This window comes from Poecilia latipinna, unplaced genomic scaffold (assembly GCF_001443285.1).
Source record: "Poecilia latipinna isolate Pla-1442-1.1 unplaced genomic scaffold, P_latipinna-1.0 Scaffold1683, whole genome shotgun sequence".
In the NCBI taxonomy this organism is placed as follows: domain Eukaryota; kingdom Metazoa; phylum Chordata; class Actinopteri; order Cyprinodontiformes; family Poeciliidae; genus Poecilia; species Poecilia latipinna.
Window position 1 is genome coordinate 29,344 of NW_015114299.1, and position 14,781 is coordinate 44,124.

At 38.8% G+C, this 14,781-nt stretch overlaps 1 protein-coding gene across 2 annotated transcripts in view; it reads left to right on the plus strand.

Moving 5' to 3' along the window:
• Positions 1 to 14,781, plus strand: part of LOC106964503 (transcription factor IIIB 90 kDa subunit-like) — a 60,424-nt gene that overhangs the window by 24,958 nt on the left and 20,685 nt on the right. For both annotated transcript variants that reach the window (XM_015060059.1, XM_015060060.1), the window contains 6 exons: positions 517 to 666; positions 11,013 to 11,106; positions 11,264 to 11,390; positions 12,381 to 12,420; positions 12,853 to 12,945; positions 13,301 to 13,585. In XM_015060059.1, the coding sequence (XP_014915545.1) occupies positions 517 to 666; positions 11,013 to 11,106; positions 11,264 to 11,390; positions 12,381 to 12,420; positions 12,853 to 12,945; positions 13,301 to 13,585 (789 nt within the window). The remainder of the gene's footprint in view (positions 1 to 516; positions 667 to 11,012; positions 11,107 to 11,263; positions 11,391 to 12,380; positions 12,421 to 12,852; positions 12,946 to 13,300; positions 13,586 to 14,781) is intronic.

Consider the following 14,781-nt stretch of genomic DNA (forward strand, 5'->3'; position numbering starts at 1 on the left):
CTGACATGCGCCGACACATTCAAGCACTTCCCTACAATTACATTTTGTCAAGTGCCATCATCACAATCGGTACGCATCAAATATTTTAGTCAATGTTCCAGTGATGATGGTTCAAAGGCAACTCTAAACAGGTGAATGTTTAGCCTTTGAGTTTTTATTTATTTTAATTTTTTTTGGAACTCAGTGTTTCAGCTGCTTTTCAGTTTTCTGGAAGTTTGTTCCAGAAACAAACTTTGTTTGTTTGTTCCAGAAGGAACAAACAAATTTGCCTAGAGGAATTTCCTCTAGGCAAATTCCTCTAATTTGCCTAGAGGAAATTTAATTTTGGAGGATCTCCAATAATTCACTGAATTGTTACAACCCTAAAATTAATTTGAATCCTGATATGTCAAGAGTGGCAAACTATACGTCTTTTTTGTGTGCAAAATCTGCAGAAATATTTATGAGGGTATTAGAATCTTTCAAAGTCCCAATTGAAAAAAAAGTTTTTTGTTTTTTTTCTTTTTTCCTACCCAGACCCATGCCTTTATATACCCCGTTTCACCCAAATGCTGGAATTTGGCGAGAAGAGCCACGAGGTCTCCATGACAGCACTGCGACTGGTTCAGCGGATGAAGAGGGACTGGATGCACACGGGAAGGCGGCCATCTGGACTCTGTGGAGCAGGTAACCACATGAGGCAGCGATAGAGAAGTACGCTCTTTGCTGTGGAAAAGGTCATTCCCCCCCCCCTCCAGCAGAGTACTTTATGTAGCAGCAGAAGCTGAAACATTTAAAGAAGGAAAGTAATTACTGCTCTGCTCTTAGTTCTCCAACAACAAAGTTGTCTTTAATGAGCTGCTTAAACCACAGGTCACCAGACGGCTTTGCGGAGGCCAGCAGTGTTCCTGATAGAAGAGACTCTCTCACTCCAGCAGAGATTTGTTAGTCATTTTTACTGCTGATTTCATCCATTAAACACCTCTTAGTGGCACTGACTGGATCAACACACACAGTGTGTGCCAGCATAAGATGCTACCGGTTTGAGCAGCGTTTTCCTGAAGTAAGCAGCTCTTCTGATACCAGGGTTATTGTGTGGTCTGCCAAGGCAATGAAACTAGATTTTTCAGTGTAATTAGTAAATGTATTCATCTCTCTGTTCACCAATTCATGCTTTTGTCAACCTTTCTATTCAGCATCCATCTATTTACTCTTTGTTCAACTATTGTTCATCTATTATTCTGCCGATTTTCATCTTACATTTGTCCATTTTTCATCTGTTTATCAGTTTCTGATTTGTGCAGGTTCCATATTTGATTATGAAAATATCAGATAGAATTGTGTGGTGATATTTTGTACTTAATCCTGTTTATGGGTAAGAGGTATAAAAACACTAGAATTTTCAGACTGACAAAGTGAAATTTTGTCATGAAAAATGTCTGGAAATTTCCATGTTACTGTGCATCCTAAAGCTGCTGTCACATGGTTTCCTATGTTGTCGTATTTGCTGGCGGGTTCAAAAGCAACTGTTGCATTGTGGATTCCATGCCTCGGTTTTGTGTGTTGGTTTTGATAAGCTGCTACGGTAAAACTAAACAGAAAAACAAAACAGTTTGCCTCCAAGTGGTTAATTAAATGTTAGCTGAATTCAAACAGTAAATTAAGAAGTTTCACTTTCACTCTTAGCCATTCCCAGAGGTCAGTTGTGTATGCAGAGGTTTTAAATGCATTGTAACACAATGTGACGGCAGCAAATCTCTCTTCATTGATAACTGCAACTTACAAAGCAACTGTCTTTGTTCATGAAGCAGGAAAAACTCTTTGACGGTAAGTTTTGATTCACACGATTAACTGGAACCGCAAAACCATGTTGCCATCCAAATGATCAACCAGAACATATCATGCCAGGACTCGTATAAAACCATTGTGGACTGGGTCATGTTCAGAGGCTATTGTTTCTTAAAGCGGTAGTATCATGTAAAATCAACGTTTTTGGGTTTTACATCATGTCATACACTGTTATTCCCTCATCAAAAACATACCTGGAGTGTTGCTTTGACTCTTTCATCCATGTTTTAGAAATCCTTTAATCTCCCGTGGCAACTATTTAGCTGTGCAAAATTCACCTTCGAGGTGCAGCTCCTCCTCTGAGCTGCAGTTTCCAAGATTCCACCTTACAGAGCAGTCCAACACACCCACACTGCGACTGCGCCAGTCAGCTCCTTCAGACTAGCCAGCAGAAATTAGCACCTGGTGGAACTGCACATCCGCTGAGCTCATTATACAAGCTACTTCTCAGTGCAATGCATGTAAAACATTGTTAAAGGGTTAACTGAGGAGCTGAGGATAACTTCCTGAAGGCAGGAGCCTCTTGAAAGAGACAGAGGCCCAATTTCAAGGCGTAATATAAAAATGTTTTTAAAGTGTTAATTTAGATATATAGTATTTCTAGTTAACATAGTTTAATGAAAAACGGACGATACTGCCCCTTTAAGGCTTAATGCAGCCTGAGCTTCCTGTCCTTGAGACCTTTACTGGATGGTTAGCTGTCTGAAATTTAGGGTCCTTCTTTGGAATTTGCTTTGTTTTTCAAGGATAGTTTCATAACTTTCATACAACTCGTGTGACTCGGGAGGCAGAGTGGAGTCTCCAGGTTGTTTGTCACCATCAGTGGTAAATAATACCGGCTATGTGCTGCTGAAACATTGTAACTTACTACAAGATAAACCTGCCTTCCATTTCTCTTCTTCTCTTCTTCCCTGGTTATTGAGCGTTCCGGTAAACGGTGCTTTAGTTCCTCCCTTCTTGCTGAGTCAGAGCAACTCTCCACCACCTCCTCTCTGTGGGGGCTTTCTCCTAACGTCCTCCCTCATCAGGTTTCCATAGTCAGGGCGACTCCTCACCTCCTTACCTCAAACTCTCTCATCTGCCTAATTGTCTCTCTGCTTGGTTCTTTCAAACAGTCACCCCCCAGCAACCCAATGGTGGGTGTTGAATAAACTTCTTGGTGGCCTGATGTACCAATAGATTTCCCTTCCCCGTATAAGGATTCAAATGAACAGTAGGAAAAATGACTAAAATTTCACAATATATTTTTCAAACAGCAAAACAATATGAAGTGTTAAATCAGTTAAAAGTACAAGGTCTGTTTGTCAACAGCTAGCAGAATTGGACTCAAAACTTGTGGAAAAATACCAAACCAATGTATGATTCTCAGGGGTGTCACTAGATTTTTAGGACAAGGGGGGCTTAGCCCCAAGAAGATGAACAGAATGTGAGAAAGAAAGTGAGTAGAAAGTTTTTCAAACAACAACAAAAATGTACAAGTTCCACTTTTAAAAATGTGTTCATGGTTATAGAACCTTCTTCTACTACAAAAAGTGACCGTAAACAGTTAATCATTATAATATAAATGGGTTTTTGCAAGCTTTGCTAAAGTAATTATAATTTCATGTGGCTCTACACCTGAAATTGTTAGGTACCCTTTAAGAGCATTTGTGCAAAATTTCATGCTGCTGTCACCTTCAGACAGATTTATGACCACATATGAGTAAAAAAATGATAGTTTATATGATTATTTATTTAATCTCATATTCTAGCGACATTACATTAAATTTGTTGCCAGATTTAAAAAAAAAAAAAGTAATGAGAGAAAAACAACCAAATTATTTAAGGGAGTATGAGAATATTTTATGGAGGCTTCAGTCCCTCTAAAATAGCCTTATTATCGCCACTGATGATTATCTAGATCAGGGGTCACCAACTCCAGTCCTCGCGGGCTACCATCCTGTAACTTTTAGATGCGTCTCTGCTCAAACACACCTGGATCAAATAAACTGCTTGTTTCCAGCCTATTGCAGAGAGGAATGAATGCTGGTGAGGGAATGCAGACATTTTGGAGTAGAGGTGAATCTAAAAGTTGCAGGATGGTAGCCCTTGAGGACTGGAGTTGGTGACCCCTGATCTAGATGTATAACTCTAAACAGACGATGTTCTATTAAAACTGAAGAGAATAAACTAATGACACCAGAAACAACTGAAACACTCTGGAAACTATCACGGCTACAAACATAAAACTAACCAAGGAATTGAAGAAAGAAGAAGCCGCTCAGCAAAATCACAGAAGTCGTAGCAACATTTATCATATGAGCATTAGCATTATGCTAACCAGAGCAACAGAAGCATCAAATAAACCACAGCAACTTTCTTAACTCATAATCATCAAAGAACTGATACCAGCTGATGAACAGAAAAAGTAAGCAGCGGAAAAGAGCAGATCAATATGGAAGCTAAAGCTAATAAAACACGCTGAAGAACATGAGTTGTAGCTCACCAGCCATCTGTAAAATCTTCTGCATTGTCATTCAAGGAGGAGAATTTGGTGCAAGCATTCCCTAGACTGCAGTATTCGCCATATGAACTTTTTCACCATAGTGACACAAAACATATTGGCATATCAAGGGCAAAATTCTGAGCGCTCAAAGACATTAAATTAAACGATACTGATTGGCTAAATGGCTATTATTATTACCGTAGCAACCACACATGAATGTCTATTTTGCTTCATTCCGTAGCATCTCAGATGAGAACTGATGGGATTCTGTCAGACTGTTGAATTATTTTATTGAGTGAAAGTCAGTTGGTGGAAATTCTGTGTAAATAACATGTTTATAGATCATTTGTAGATACCCAACCCCATCCACATCAGGGAGGACGATGCCACAGCGCCCCCTATGAACTAACCGCTACTGCAGTCGCCACCCCACACTCTTAAGTAATAATCCACCAGCCTATAATATATTTCTATTAGCTTATTTCTGCTGCAACTCGGATCAGATCTCCTCCTTTCCAGTCCTCCTGGAAACTCGTTGACCAGATACAGAAAAAAAATCATAAATCATTGTTTATTCAATAAATCATTTGAACCTTTTTTTTCACCATGGCTGATTTGCTCCAGTCACAACAAACTTCAACATTACAACATCTTGATATGTCAACTGTTTGATGTTAATGTTTCTTGCTGCATTTAGTTCAGTTTATTTTGTGTGTACAGTAACACACTTTATCATTGAGGCATGAAAAATAACACAGTCGAGTTTAAATTGAAATGTCGTCAGAAGACATGATGTGTTGTTCCATAATCACACATTGAGGTCTTTAACATGACAAACAGGATCAGTGACAAACGGCAGCTCTGCCAGAGTCTAGCACGAGCCAGAAACATTTGCTTTGCCTTGGATGTGGACAGAGGAACTGGACACATGAGAGCTGAAATGAAGCTTCCTGAAGGCCAATGATTTACCGCTGATTGATTGGTTGCAGGCACAATTAATTAAAGAAATCATCTGTTTCATTTTTGGCTTCATTCTGCAGTTGATCCCTTAGTATACTAAATATCTTGATTGTTGTTTCTCCTGCTGTATATTTAGCAATCACGAGGAAGCAGTAGACAAGTAGAAATCTTTCGCGCGTGTGTGTATTTGGAAATATAACTCCATTGGTAGTTTTATGTGGCTGTAATAAACAAGATATAGAGGTTGGAAACTAGCACATACCACATGTCTGGAGTGTGTCTCTTCCCCTCCAAGCTTTAGGTTTGGACTTAGAAATTTGTCTAAGTTTCATGACTCTTGTGAGGCACAAACTCGCCAGTGGACAGGAGCATTCCACCATTCCCATCCCAGCCAAGAGTGCCTCCCACTGGGCACTTCAAGCCAGCAGTCCTCCTCTTTGGGCTGGAGGTCTAGAGTTTAAAATTTTCCAAGCATAAAAACATTTTTGCAAAATTGAGGAAGTTATTTCAAATTTTGCCATGTCCATCTGAATTTTTTTCATGCAATACTTTAAAATGCGCATAAAAAAAAAACATTAATGGAAACATGGCTAACAATGACCTGGCTGAAAACTCACGCCGAGTTCATGGTATGTTTTTTAGTTGCTGACATTCTGACAGTATTCTAGGAAACCAGTTTTAAAACTATTGTACACAGGAAAGGCATAATGCAAAGTCATGCACAAAATGCCTTTATCAGCCGTGGCTTTAGTATTACAGAAAAATATCGCAAACGATGCAGTGCAAAGAAAACTAGTGTTTAATGACTGAGAGGATTTTCTGGCTCATGATGACGATTGGCTTTAGGTTTTAGCGGTAATGGTTTTAGAACTGTGTTCAGAGATAAAGTTGGATTTGAAACGCCGTATGATGAGCTGTGCTGGGTTTCAAGTAAATGAGGGAACTGGAAGAGGGAGCACATTTTTACTTACTCACCACAAGATGAATATGTTTATGGTACCAAAACCATCTTCATTCTGTAATTGCGGCACTTATATGGGGTGTGTAAATGCAACTGACATTGTGGTGAGATGGCCCGTTTTAACAAGAGATTCTGTCTTTCTGCTAAACAGTCTGGGAACAAACTGCAAGCTGGCACAAATTAAGATGGGTGACCTGCCCCTGAAGCATATTGTGCCCTCTAAAATGTCACCTTGAACTCATGTTACAATTAGTATTCAGTGTTTCAAGCTACAGCTGCATTGTCGACAATTTTATGGCAAATTTGTGATTTTTTTATAACATCTTTCCCTGCCAAGAATTTATTTACTTTATTTATTTATTTATTTATTTACTTTATTAATTTACTTTATTTGGATTTTTATTTAAAGGATATATTTTTAAAGAATGTAAAAAATGACCTGACCTCCAGTAGTGTTTGCATCACAGTTAGCATGTTATCTGTGTGGTGGAAGGCTATAATGGCTGGTCAGTGGTACACTATTCATTTTAGCTAACTTGAGCTATTTAAAACAACTCAGACTGAAAAACTTTATATGAGTGGGATAAAATGCTGCATTAACTGATATTAACATTCTGTCAGAGTTGTTTCATTGCACTTTGATCAACCTAACAGTGACTGTGTTCCTGTGTGGTTAGCCTAGTTGTATCTGCTAGCTTAATAATTCCCACATCAACAACTCTATAGTTCTGCCATGAATGGAGTCATCTTTTGATTTTGTTCCAGTCAGCTGTGCAACAGCATTATAGATGGTATGTTGGTATGTTTCATGGTTGTTTGAAAATTATGCTAGATTTTTTTAGCTGCCAACTATTTAAGGAGTAGCTGGAACAGAATAGAACAGAAATACCTTTATTATCCCACTTTGGAGAAATCTGAGTGTAATACCAGTAAAGTGACAAGGCATGAAGGCATGTTAAGACAAAGTATTAAAAACAAACAAAATTAAGAATAATATGTAAAGGCTGAGTTACAACATAATGTACTGTGCAGTTATCAAAAGTAGCATAGTCTGATCCAAAGAAATGTGCAATTAAGATAATTATTTTTAAATGTACAAAATGTGCAGGAGTATTTTTCCATTTTAAAAAGACTATTTACAACACATGACAAATGTATAGCTTCTCATGAGCTTACAGTGATGCAACACCTATTGTGTTACATGTAAAGGTATTTCCAGTGATATGCTCTTAGGACATCACCTCAAAAATCCAAACTAATGTTCTAACTCTGAAGTTGTCTAAGGGCTGTCCACTTTTCCAAATGGAGGATAAAAACATAAAAGGAGAGGGGAAATAATAAAACATTATAACTTTGCTTTACTTTGTTCAGCATTCTTTCTGCTGAAAGTCCCGCTGTCCTGCAGTGATGCTTAAAATAGCTAGCTTTAATTCTGTCTCCCTCACTGCAGAGTTCAAATAGGGGTTATTGTTACTGCAATGCTGGCAGTGCTTATTGCATTTTCTGATCTGGGTAAAAATAAAAAAAATTCTGACCAAACAATCAAAAAGCTGAAAATCATCTGATTCAATACCAATTTCTTGTATCTCTACTTCATATCTGTAAGTTTTTTGCAGGGTAAACTACAGATTCAGTTTGTTTGTTTTTTAAGTCTCTGTTCACACTCAAGTCAAAGAAGACATATGTAAAGTTTTAAACACATGAGCTTCAACTATTCCCCTATGTACTACTTCATTCACTTACAGCAGGGGTCCCCAAACTTTTTCCTGCGAGGGCCACATAGCTGTTCCTTTCTGTGGTCGGGGGCCGGTCTTAGTTTTTGCACTTTTGGATAGATTTTTACCCAGAATGCAAATGGAAAAAACCGTGAGTGAAACGGTGACTGACGAGTATATATTCCATTGAGGGAAAGTTTCACATTTGCTCAAAAGCCCCCTGGTGGTTGAAAAAAAATCCACATATAAACCGGAAAATACAATATATGAAAAAAAACACTGAATGCTCTCTGGTATGAGCAGGCGGGCCGGATCCGGCATTGTTCAGGGGGCCGGACCAAATGACGTGGCGGGGCGGATCCGGCCCGCGGACCCTAGGTTGGGGGCCCCTGACTTACCGGAAAACAATAACTGATGACTCAGATTTGGCACTTCAAATATAATTAAGTTTTTCTGCAGATAATTTCAGGAGCATCTAAACCTCTCATTTGGAGAAGTTCCTCTTCTTCCCTTGTGTTGACAGGATTGTTAATTGTGTGCAGATAACCACAGGCATTTTGACATCTTTTTCTTATTTATATTGAGGTATGTCAAGTAGGGAGTCTAGCATTCCCTAGCAGGGAATGCTATACACGAACAATGTCCATAGATTTATATGCATGCACATTTCTAAAAATGTAGATTGTTTTTGCTGTTTTCTTCTAAGCATCCATGTTTAAGTTGGACTCCATGTAACTCTACATCTTTACCTTCTTTACCTCTGACACGTTAAAATCACAATTTTTCCTTTCTTCCTCCACTCCCTGCATGTTTACACACAAGTTTGAATGTTCTGTCTTTTCTGTTTCTCGGCTGCGCTGCCTCAATAATTAATTGGTTATCATAAATCATTGAGGGAAAAACACTGAGGCTCAAAGAGCAGTAATCTGTTTCTAAAATGATCAGCAGAAGCATTCCTGTGCTCCTTTTGCTCACAGATGAGTCCTTAAATCACAAAATCTGTCTATAATGATGAGTCGTAGGATAACGGCTTGAGAAAAGGAATAGAACAGTGGAGACACTTAGAAAGAAAAGAAAATGTCTTTGCCTGTGTGTGATTTCTAGCTGAAGCCGTCCTTTCACTCCTAAAAGCTGCTAGAAGTGTGCTGCATATGGAAGAAGATTGGTGCATACATCTTTTAACAGCCTCTTGAGCGCTGTAAGCCTAATGACAGTTATGTAACTGTTCCCCCTCAAGCCTCGCATGGCCGCTCGTTGCATAATGTTAGTGTTATTTCTTTTATGCAGCAATGATTTTGTGTGGGGGCTGACTGTTGGTTCAGTGCCATAAGGTGCCTCCCATCTTGTTAGTTATTTTTAAGGTGTACAAAAAGAAACGCTGCTCTCTGGCTACTGCTGCTCAGTGCCTGCAATATACACTTGCTGGGTACTTTTGTAATAAGATGAAGCATTTTAGTCTCCTTTTTAATATGTTTTATCTTGTACAGTGCCTTTCAAAAGTATTCCCTCCTCAAAATATGTAACTTTTTAAATAAAAATATGTTAAAATATTTCCCACCATGTTGTGATGGTATGAGACAGATAATCTGTCAAAAATTTTGCAACTCTGGCTTCTCCCAGTGGTCCTACTGCCATCAGCAGAAATACACAGCTTGGTCAAAAACAACCAATCAGAGCCGGGGGGGGGGGGTCTTCGCACTGTTCACACCCTCCCCCTTGCTCTCTGCTACAGCTTCTTCCAAATAGCAGAGCCTGTCATGAATGCTAAGGCTAGTTAGCATAGCCACCGATTATGACAGATAAACAGTTTTCCTATAATGGTAAGTTGTTTCTCCTCTATTAACACATTGAGCAGCATGTACACAGGCATGATTGACAGCCCTAATATTCTCCTCTGGGCTCTGATTGGTTGTTTCTGACTGGGAGCGGTGTGTCTCTGCAGATGGCAGTAAGAGCACTGGAAGGAGGTGGAGGAGCTTTTTTTCAGACTGTCTCATACTGTCATGACATGGTTACAGTTTAAACAAATATGCTTAAAACACCTTTTTTAAAATAGAAGTTACATACTGCAGCTTTAAAATCGTCAAGCTTTTTTCCAGGAAAATTACAGACGTAAATGTATTTTGGGGAAATTTAATATGATAGTCCAAAACATAGTTGCACATAATTATAAAGTATAAGGAAAATCATATTTTCTTTAAAAAATATGTGCCAAAGATGCTGCGGGGGAAAGGCTCTGCAGATACGACTTCAGCTGAACAGTTGCAGAACAACTGAATCCTGAGGAATCAATCCCAATCACAGAGTTTCCTGTTGATCTTTAGACTCAACCTCTTTAGTAGGCCTCTAGTCTATTAAGGAGACCAGAGGCCTCTGTAATAGTCTGGCTTTATCTGGCCATATCTGGCTTTCCCTAATATATAGGTCTAACTTTCAACAGTTTTTTTCTGCATGCACACTTTCCATATCTGGTCTTCTATTCTGGGATCCATACCTTTCCTTATTTGAGCAGTGTAAGACTTCTGCCTTATCAGACACTACAGTAAAGATAAACTGTACAAGAATTTGAGTTTTGTGTTCAGCCCATTTTACTCTGATACAATTCAGTCAAGTGTCACCAGCTGCTTTTAGACATTAAGTTATAAATGGACTCCATATGTGGTAAATTTAGTGTCTGTGTGATTCTGGTTGTTCTGTGAATGCATCAGAGAACAACAGTGAACAAATAACATCATGAGCACAATAAGCAATTAATCAGTTAATCAATGAATTGCATGATAAATTAGAGTGAGCTTAATACTTTAGTGAATGATTTGAAAATAATTGAAATACAGGTTTGATTTTATGATTTCAAAAAAAATATTAACATGTATTTAAAACATTTATTAGATTAAATTTTTTTTATTTTCATCTTCTCTCCTGCTTTCTGTGATGCTCTGCCACATAAAGTTATGTGGTTGTAATGTCATAAAATGTAAAAATGTCCATGGGTGTGGACGATGATTGGACTGTACTTTGCACACACTAGTAAAAACATTAATTTATTTTTTGCCTGTTTTTCCAGCTCTTCTGGTTGCTGCTCGTTTGCACGACTTTTGCCGCACCACCAAAGAAATCGTGAACGTGGTGAAGGTCTGTGAGAACACGCTGAGGAAAAGGTGAGTCGAGAAGATTTTGATTTGGCCCCTCCTCTTTCTAGAAATCCTCACAGCTTTTCTGATCCCTCCAGGTTTCTCAGAAACATGTATTGAACTGCATCAGTATGGCCCAGTGAGTGTGTGTGGGGTTTTTAAGACGTTATGCTCCTTCTAACAGGCTGACGGAGTTTGAGGACACACCCACAAGTCAGCTGACCATAGAAGAGTTCATGAGGGTAGACCTGGACGAGGAGTGTGACCCACCGTGTTTTACAGCCGGGCTGAGGAAGAAAAAAGACCAGCAGGTATCTGGTCTTTGTCCTTTTTTCCATTTTTTTAGGTTTGTCTAGGTCTACCTTCCTTTTCTGTCTTGTCAACCACTTATTCCTCCTGTCCTGTCTTGTTCCACCTGCCTTTGTCATCCTTATTTTCTTTCTTCCTTGTGTCCTGATTCTCCTCTTTTCTTCTTGCCATGTTTCCTGCTTCTTTCCTCCTGGTGTCAATCCTTCGTTCCATCATTTCATCATCTCCTTCCGTTTGCTTCCCTTATTCTGTCCATGTGTCCCATCTCCTTTCTTCCAGTGTTTTGTTTTTGCAATTAATAATTTAAAGCCTGACCTCTAAAAAATGAATAACTTTAGTAACTTCATAGTCAGTTTGTTCCTTTTGTAAATTAAAATAAACATGAGGGACACAGAATTCAGAGCAGTTCTTCCATGAAGTTGTGAAGTTACCCTGACTGATTTCAGCTCATGCTTTCAGAAAAAAAACACATTTCAAATGAAAAATAAAATATTTGTTACTTTTAACAAACATAATTGCTGCTCATGTCACACAAATCCTCAACAAAAACTCCACAACTCCCAACCTCTTCCACTCTGTCTCTTTAAGAAGTTTCTCCACTTCCAGTTTCTGTTTGGTATTAAAATTTCTCTGATCCAAAAAAAAGAAGAAAATGAACAAAATAAAGGTGGCAAATTATTGTTCAGATATGTTTTTGACTCTGTTTTTAACTGTTAGGTGAAATTATGTTTTTCTGGCTCCATAGTTAATGTTCTATCTCTCTACATCAGAATTAAAACTGTTAATTTTTTTCAAGTGAACAAAAACTTGAACGTAACCAGACGTTTAAATCATAATTAAACCTCTGGAGAAACGCGCTGAGCATTTTTCCTGAGCCGTGTCTTGTATTAGCACTGACATCAGACTCCTGTTATCCTCTCACTCTGCATTACAGGTCAGATTTAGAAAAAGCCTTTCATTGTATAATTTGGTATTTTGTTTCCCCCCTCTAGCTGAAACTGGAGCTCCAGAAAAAGATAGGTGACTTTGAAGGTATGAAAATAATATTTCTGTTCCAAATGGAATTCTGATTCTCAAGGTCAAATCAAATTCTGTTCGCTGGCTTTGTTGGTGATCTGTAACTTTGACTTCTACTAGCACTCTCAGTTTATTTTCATGTTCTACAGTGCTTTTCAAACATATTCATATCACTTTTATTACATTTAGGCCAAACTTTGGATAGCCCTGCATTAGGGGATGAAACATGAAGGCATGTCACAATAAACCATATGTAGAAGTTAAACACCACCTATCATGTCTTTTCCCCTTCATTATTGTCCACTACTTTGTCTTGGCTTTACACAAATCCCATTAAATACGCTGAAGTTTGCGGTTGCAAAATCAACCAAGCTTCCAAAGAATCCAGTGTGTTTATCTGGCCTGTAGATCTGAAATGTTTTACCGCTTCACTTCTCCCTGAATCAGATGAAATCCAGGAATTCCAGGATGAAATAGATGCAGAGCTGGAGAGCTGCAGGCCCAAGCTGAGAGGAGTTTACGCTGCCTACACCAAGGAAGGTGGGTGAAATCACACCCACATTCAGAGGTGGGAAGGAACCTTGTCTGATTCAGAAATGAAAGTTAACTTGTGTAGAGAAGCCCAACTAATTTTTAAAAGTCGGTACTTGTTGCTTGTGCTCAAGCAGTTGTTAAAATTGTCAAAATTATCTCTTTTTTTTAATACATAACTCATCCAGATACATATTTAATAACCGATTGCAGTTTTCTGACCGATCACCAATCTTTGAAAAGCTTTTTTTGACTAAACCCACTGTGAGGATTGTTCTGCTACATTAGATTTAAATGAATTGGTGTCATAGATTAACGATTAATTGATTTTGTTATGTCTTCACATCACGTTTTCTCCCCTCAGATATCTTAAGTGATGACAGCAGCTCCTCGTCATCTAAGGAGGAACCGAGCGAAGGCGACGAGCTTCACGCCGTGGCGAAGCACTTCGGTAGAGAGCTGGAAGAGCTCACCCTAGAAGCTCTCATCAAACTAGAGGGGGGAGAGTTAGAGGAGGAGGACCAGGAGGAGAATGTCCCCAAGCGAAAAGGTCCCTCACTGGCTTCCATACTGGGAAGAATGACCTCCTCGTCCTCTCTGGGCCTCTCAGAGACCTTCAGCCACTCTGTCAGGGACGACGTGGACATCGGTAAGTTTGCCAATAGAAACTCAGCCGGTAATTTTTATGTAGTTTTTCTTATTTCTTGGGATTTTTTTTTAATTCCATTTCCTTCTATTCTTCCGATGTTGCACAGTTATGTACCAACAGAATTACCCCAGTTATGTTAATTACGCCTTAAACCCTAATTACTAGAGATGCACTTATCTGAATCTTGTGGCCAGTTTCTCTTGCGTTTGGACCCATGCCATTAGCAGCCCACTGTGATTGGCTCTTTAACCCGAATGCGCCGACTGTCTCCCATCCACATATGAACGACTTGCTCCAAACATTTCTGGTTATACAGTATCCCAGCAATTATAGATCATAAAAACATAAAAATACTGAAAAACAAGCATCAGAATGATGATACAGTCGTCTTTGCTATTCATCTTGTAAATTGGATAATTACTGCCAAGCCAATTACCTTTCAATAAGTCAACACGTTATTTGACCCTAACTAGCCTTAGCATCCATGACAGGCTGTGCTGTGGGGAACTAGCTGTAGCCTAGCAGAGAGCAAGGCAGAAGGTGTGAGCAACCTCTACGTCAGTTGTGACTCCATTGCTGCTTCTGTTTAAATATTACTCCGAATTATAGAGGTGCAGAAAGAAATTGATTCTGTAATGAATCTCGATTGCTAATCCTGGGAATTCTGAGTCAAATCAAACTCTCAAACATTGATTTTGCAATGCGTTTAAGTTGTACTAACTGCTTGTTGTGTTATTCGTCCGCTCAGCCACCGTATGGATTTTGAATAATTCTTTGAGACTTTTTAACAAAAGTTCAGGCAGCTAAGCTAACTGGTCATGATTGGTTATCATTGGCCAAAGGGCAAAACTGGGGCAAAAATCATGTAGTGTGAACTGCGCTTAAGTTAAAGAATTTGATGTGCAAACCTATTTTTGTTTAAATATAAACTTTTGGAATTTGAAACAGCATGGATCCTTTTAGAATCGTTTTAAATAAATGTTCTACTTGTTCAGACTGTCTTTTCCTCTTGCCAGTCTCATAATTTAAACAGAATCTCCAAACTGTTTGAATACAAAAATTGGTTTCTGAATCAAATCATGACCCTAAAAATCGGAATCCAATCGAGTCACTAGACACTGAAAAATTGACATCTCTACAGAATGAAATACAATTCTGAAGTGAATCCTCCCACCGTCTAGTGCAGCTGTGGGAAA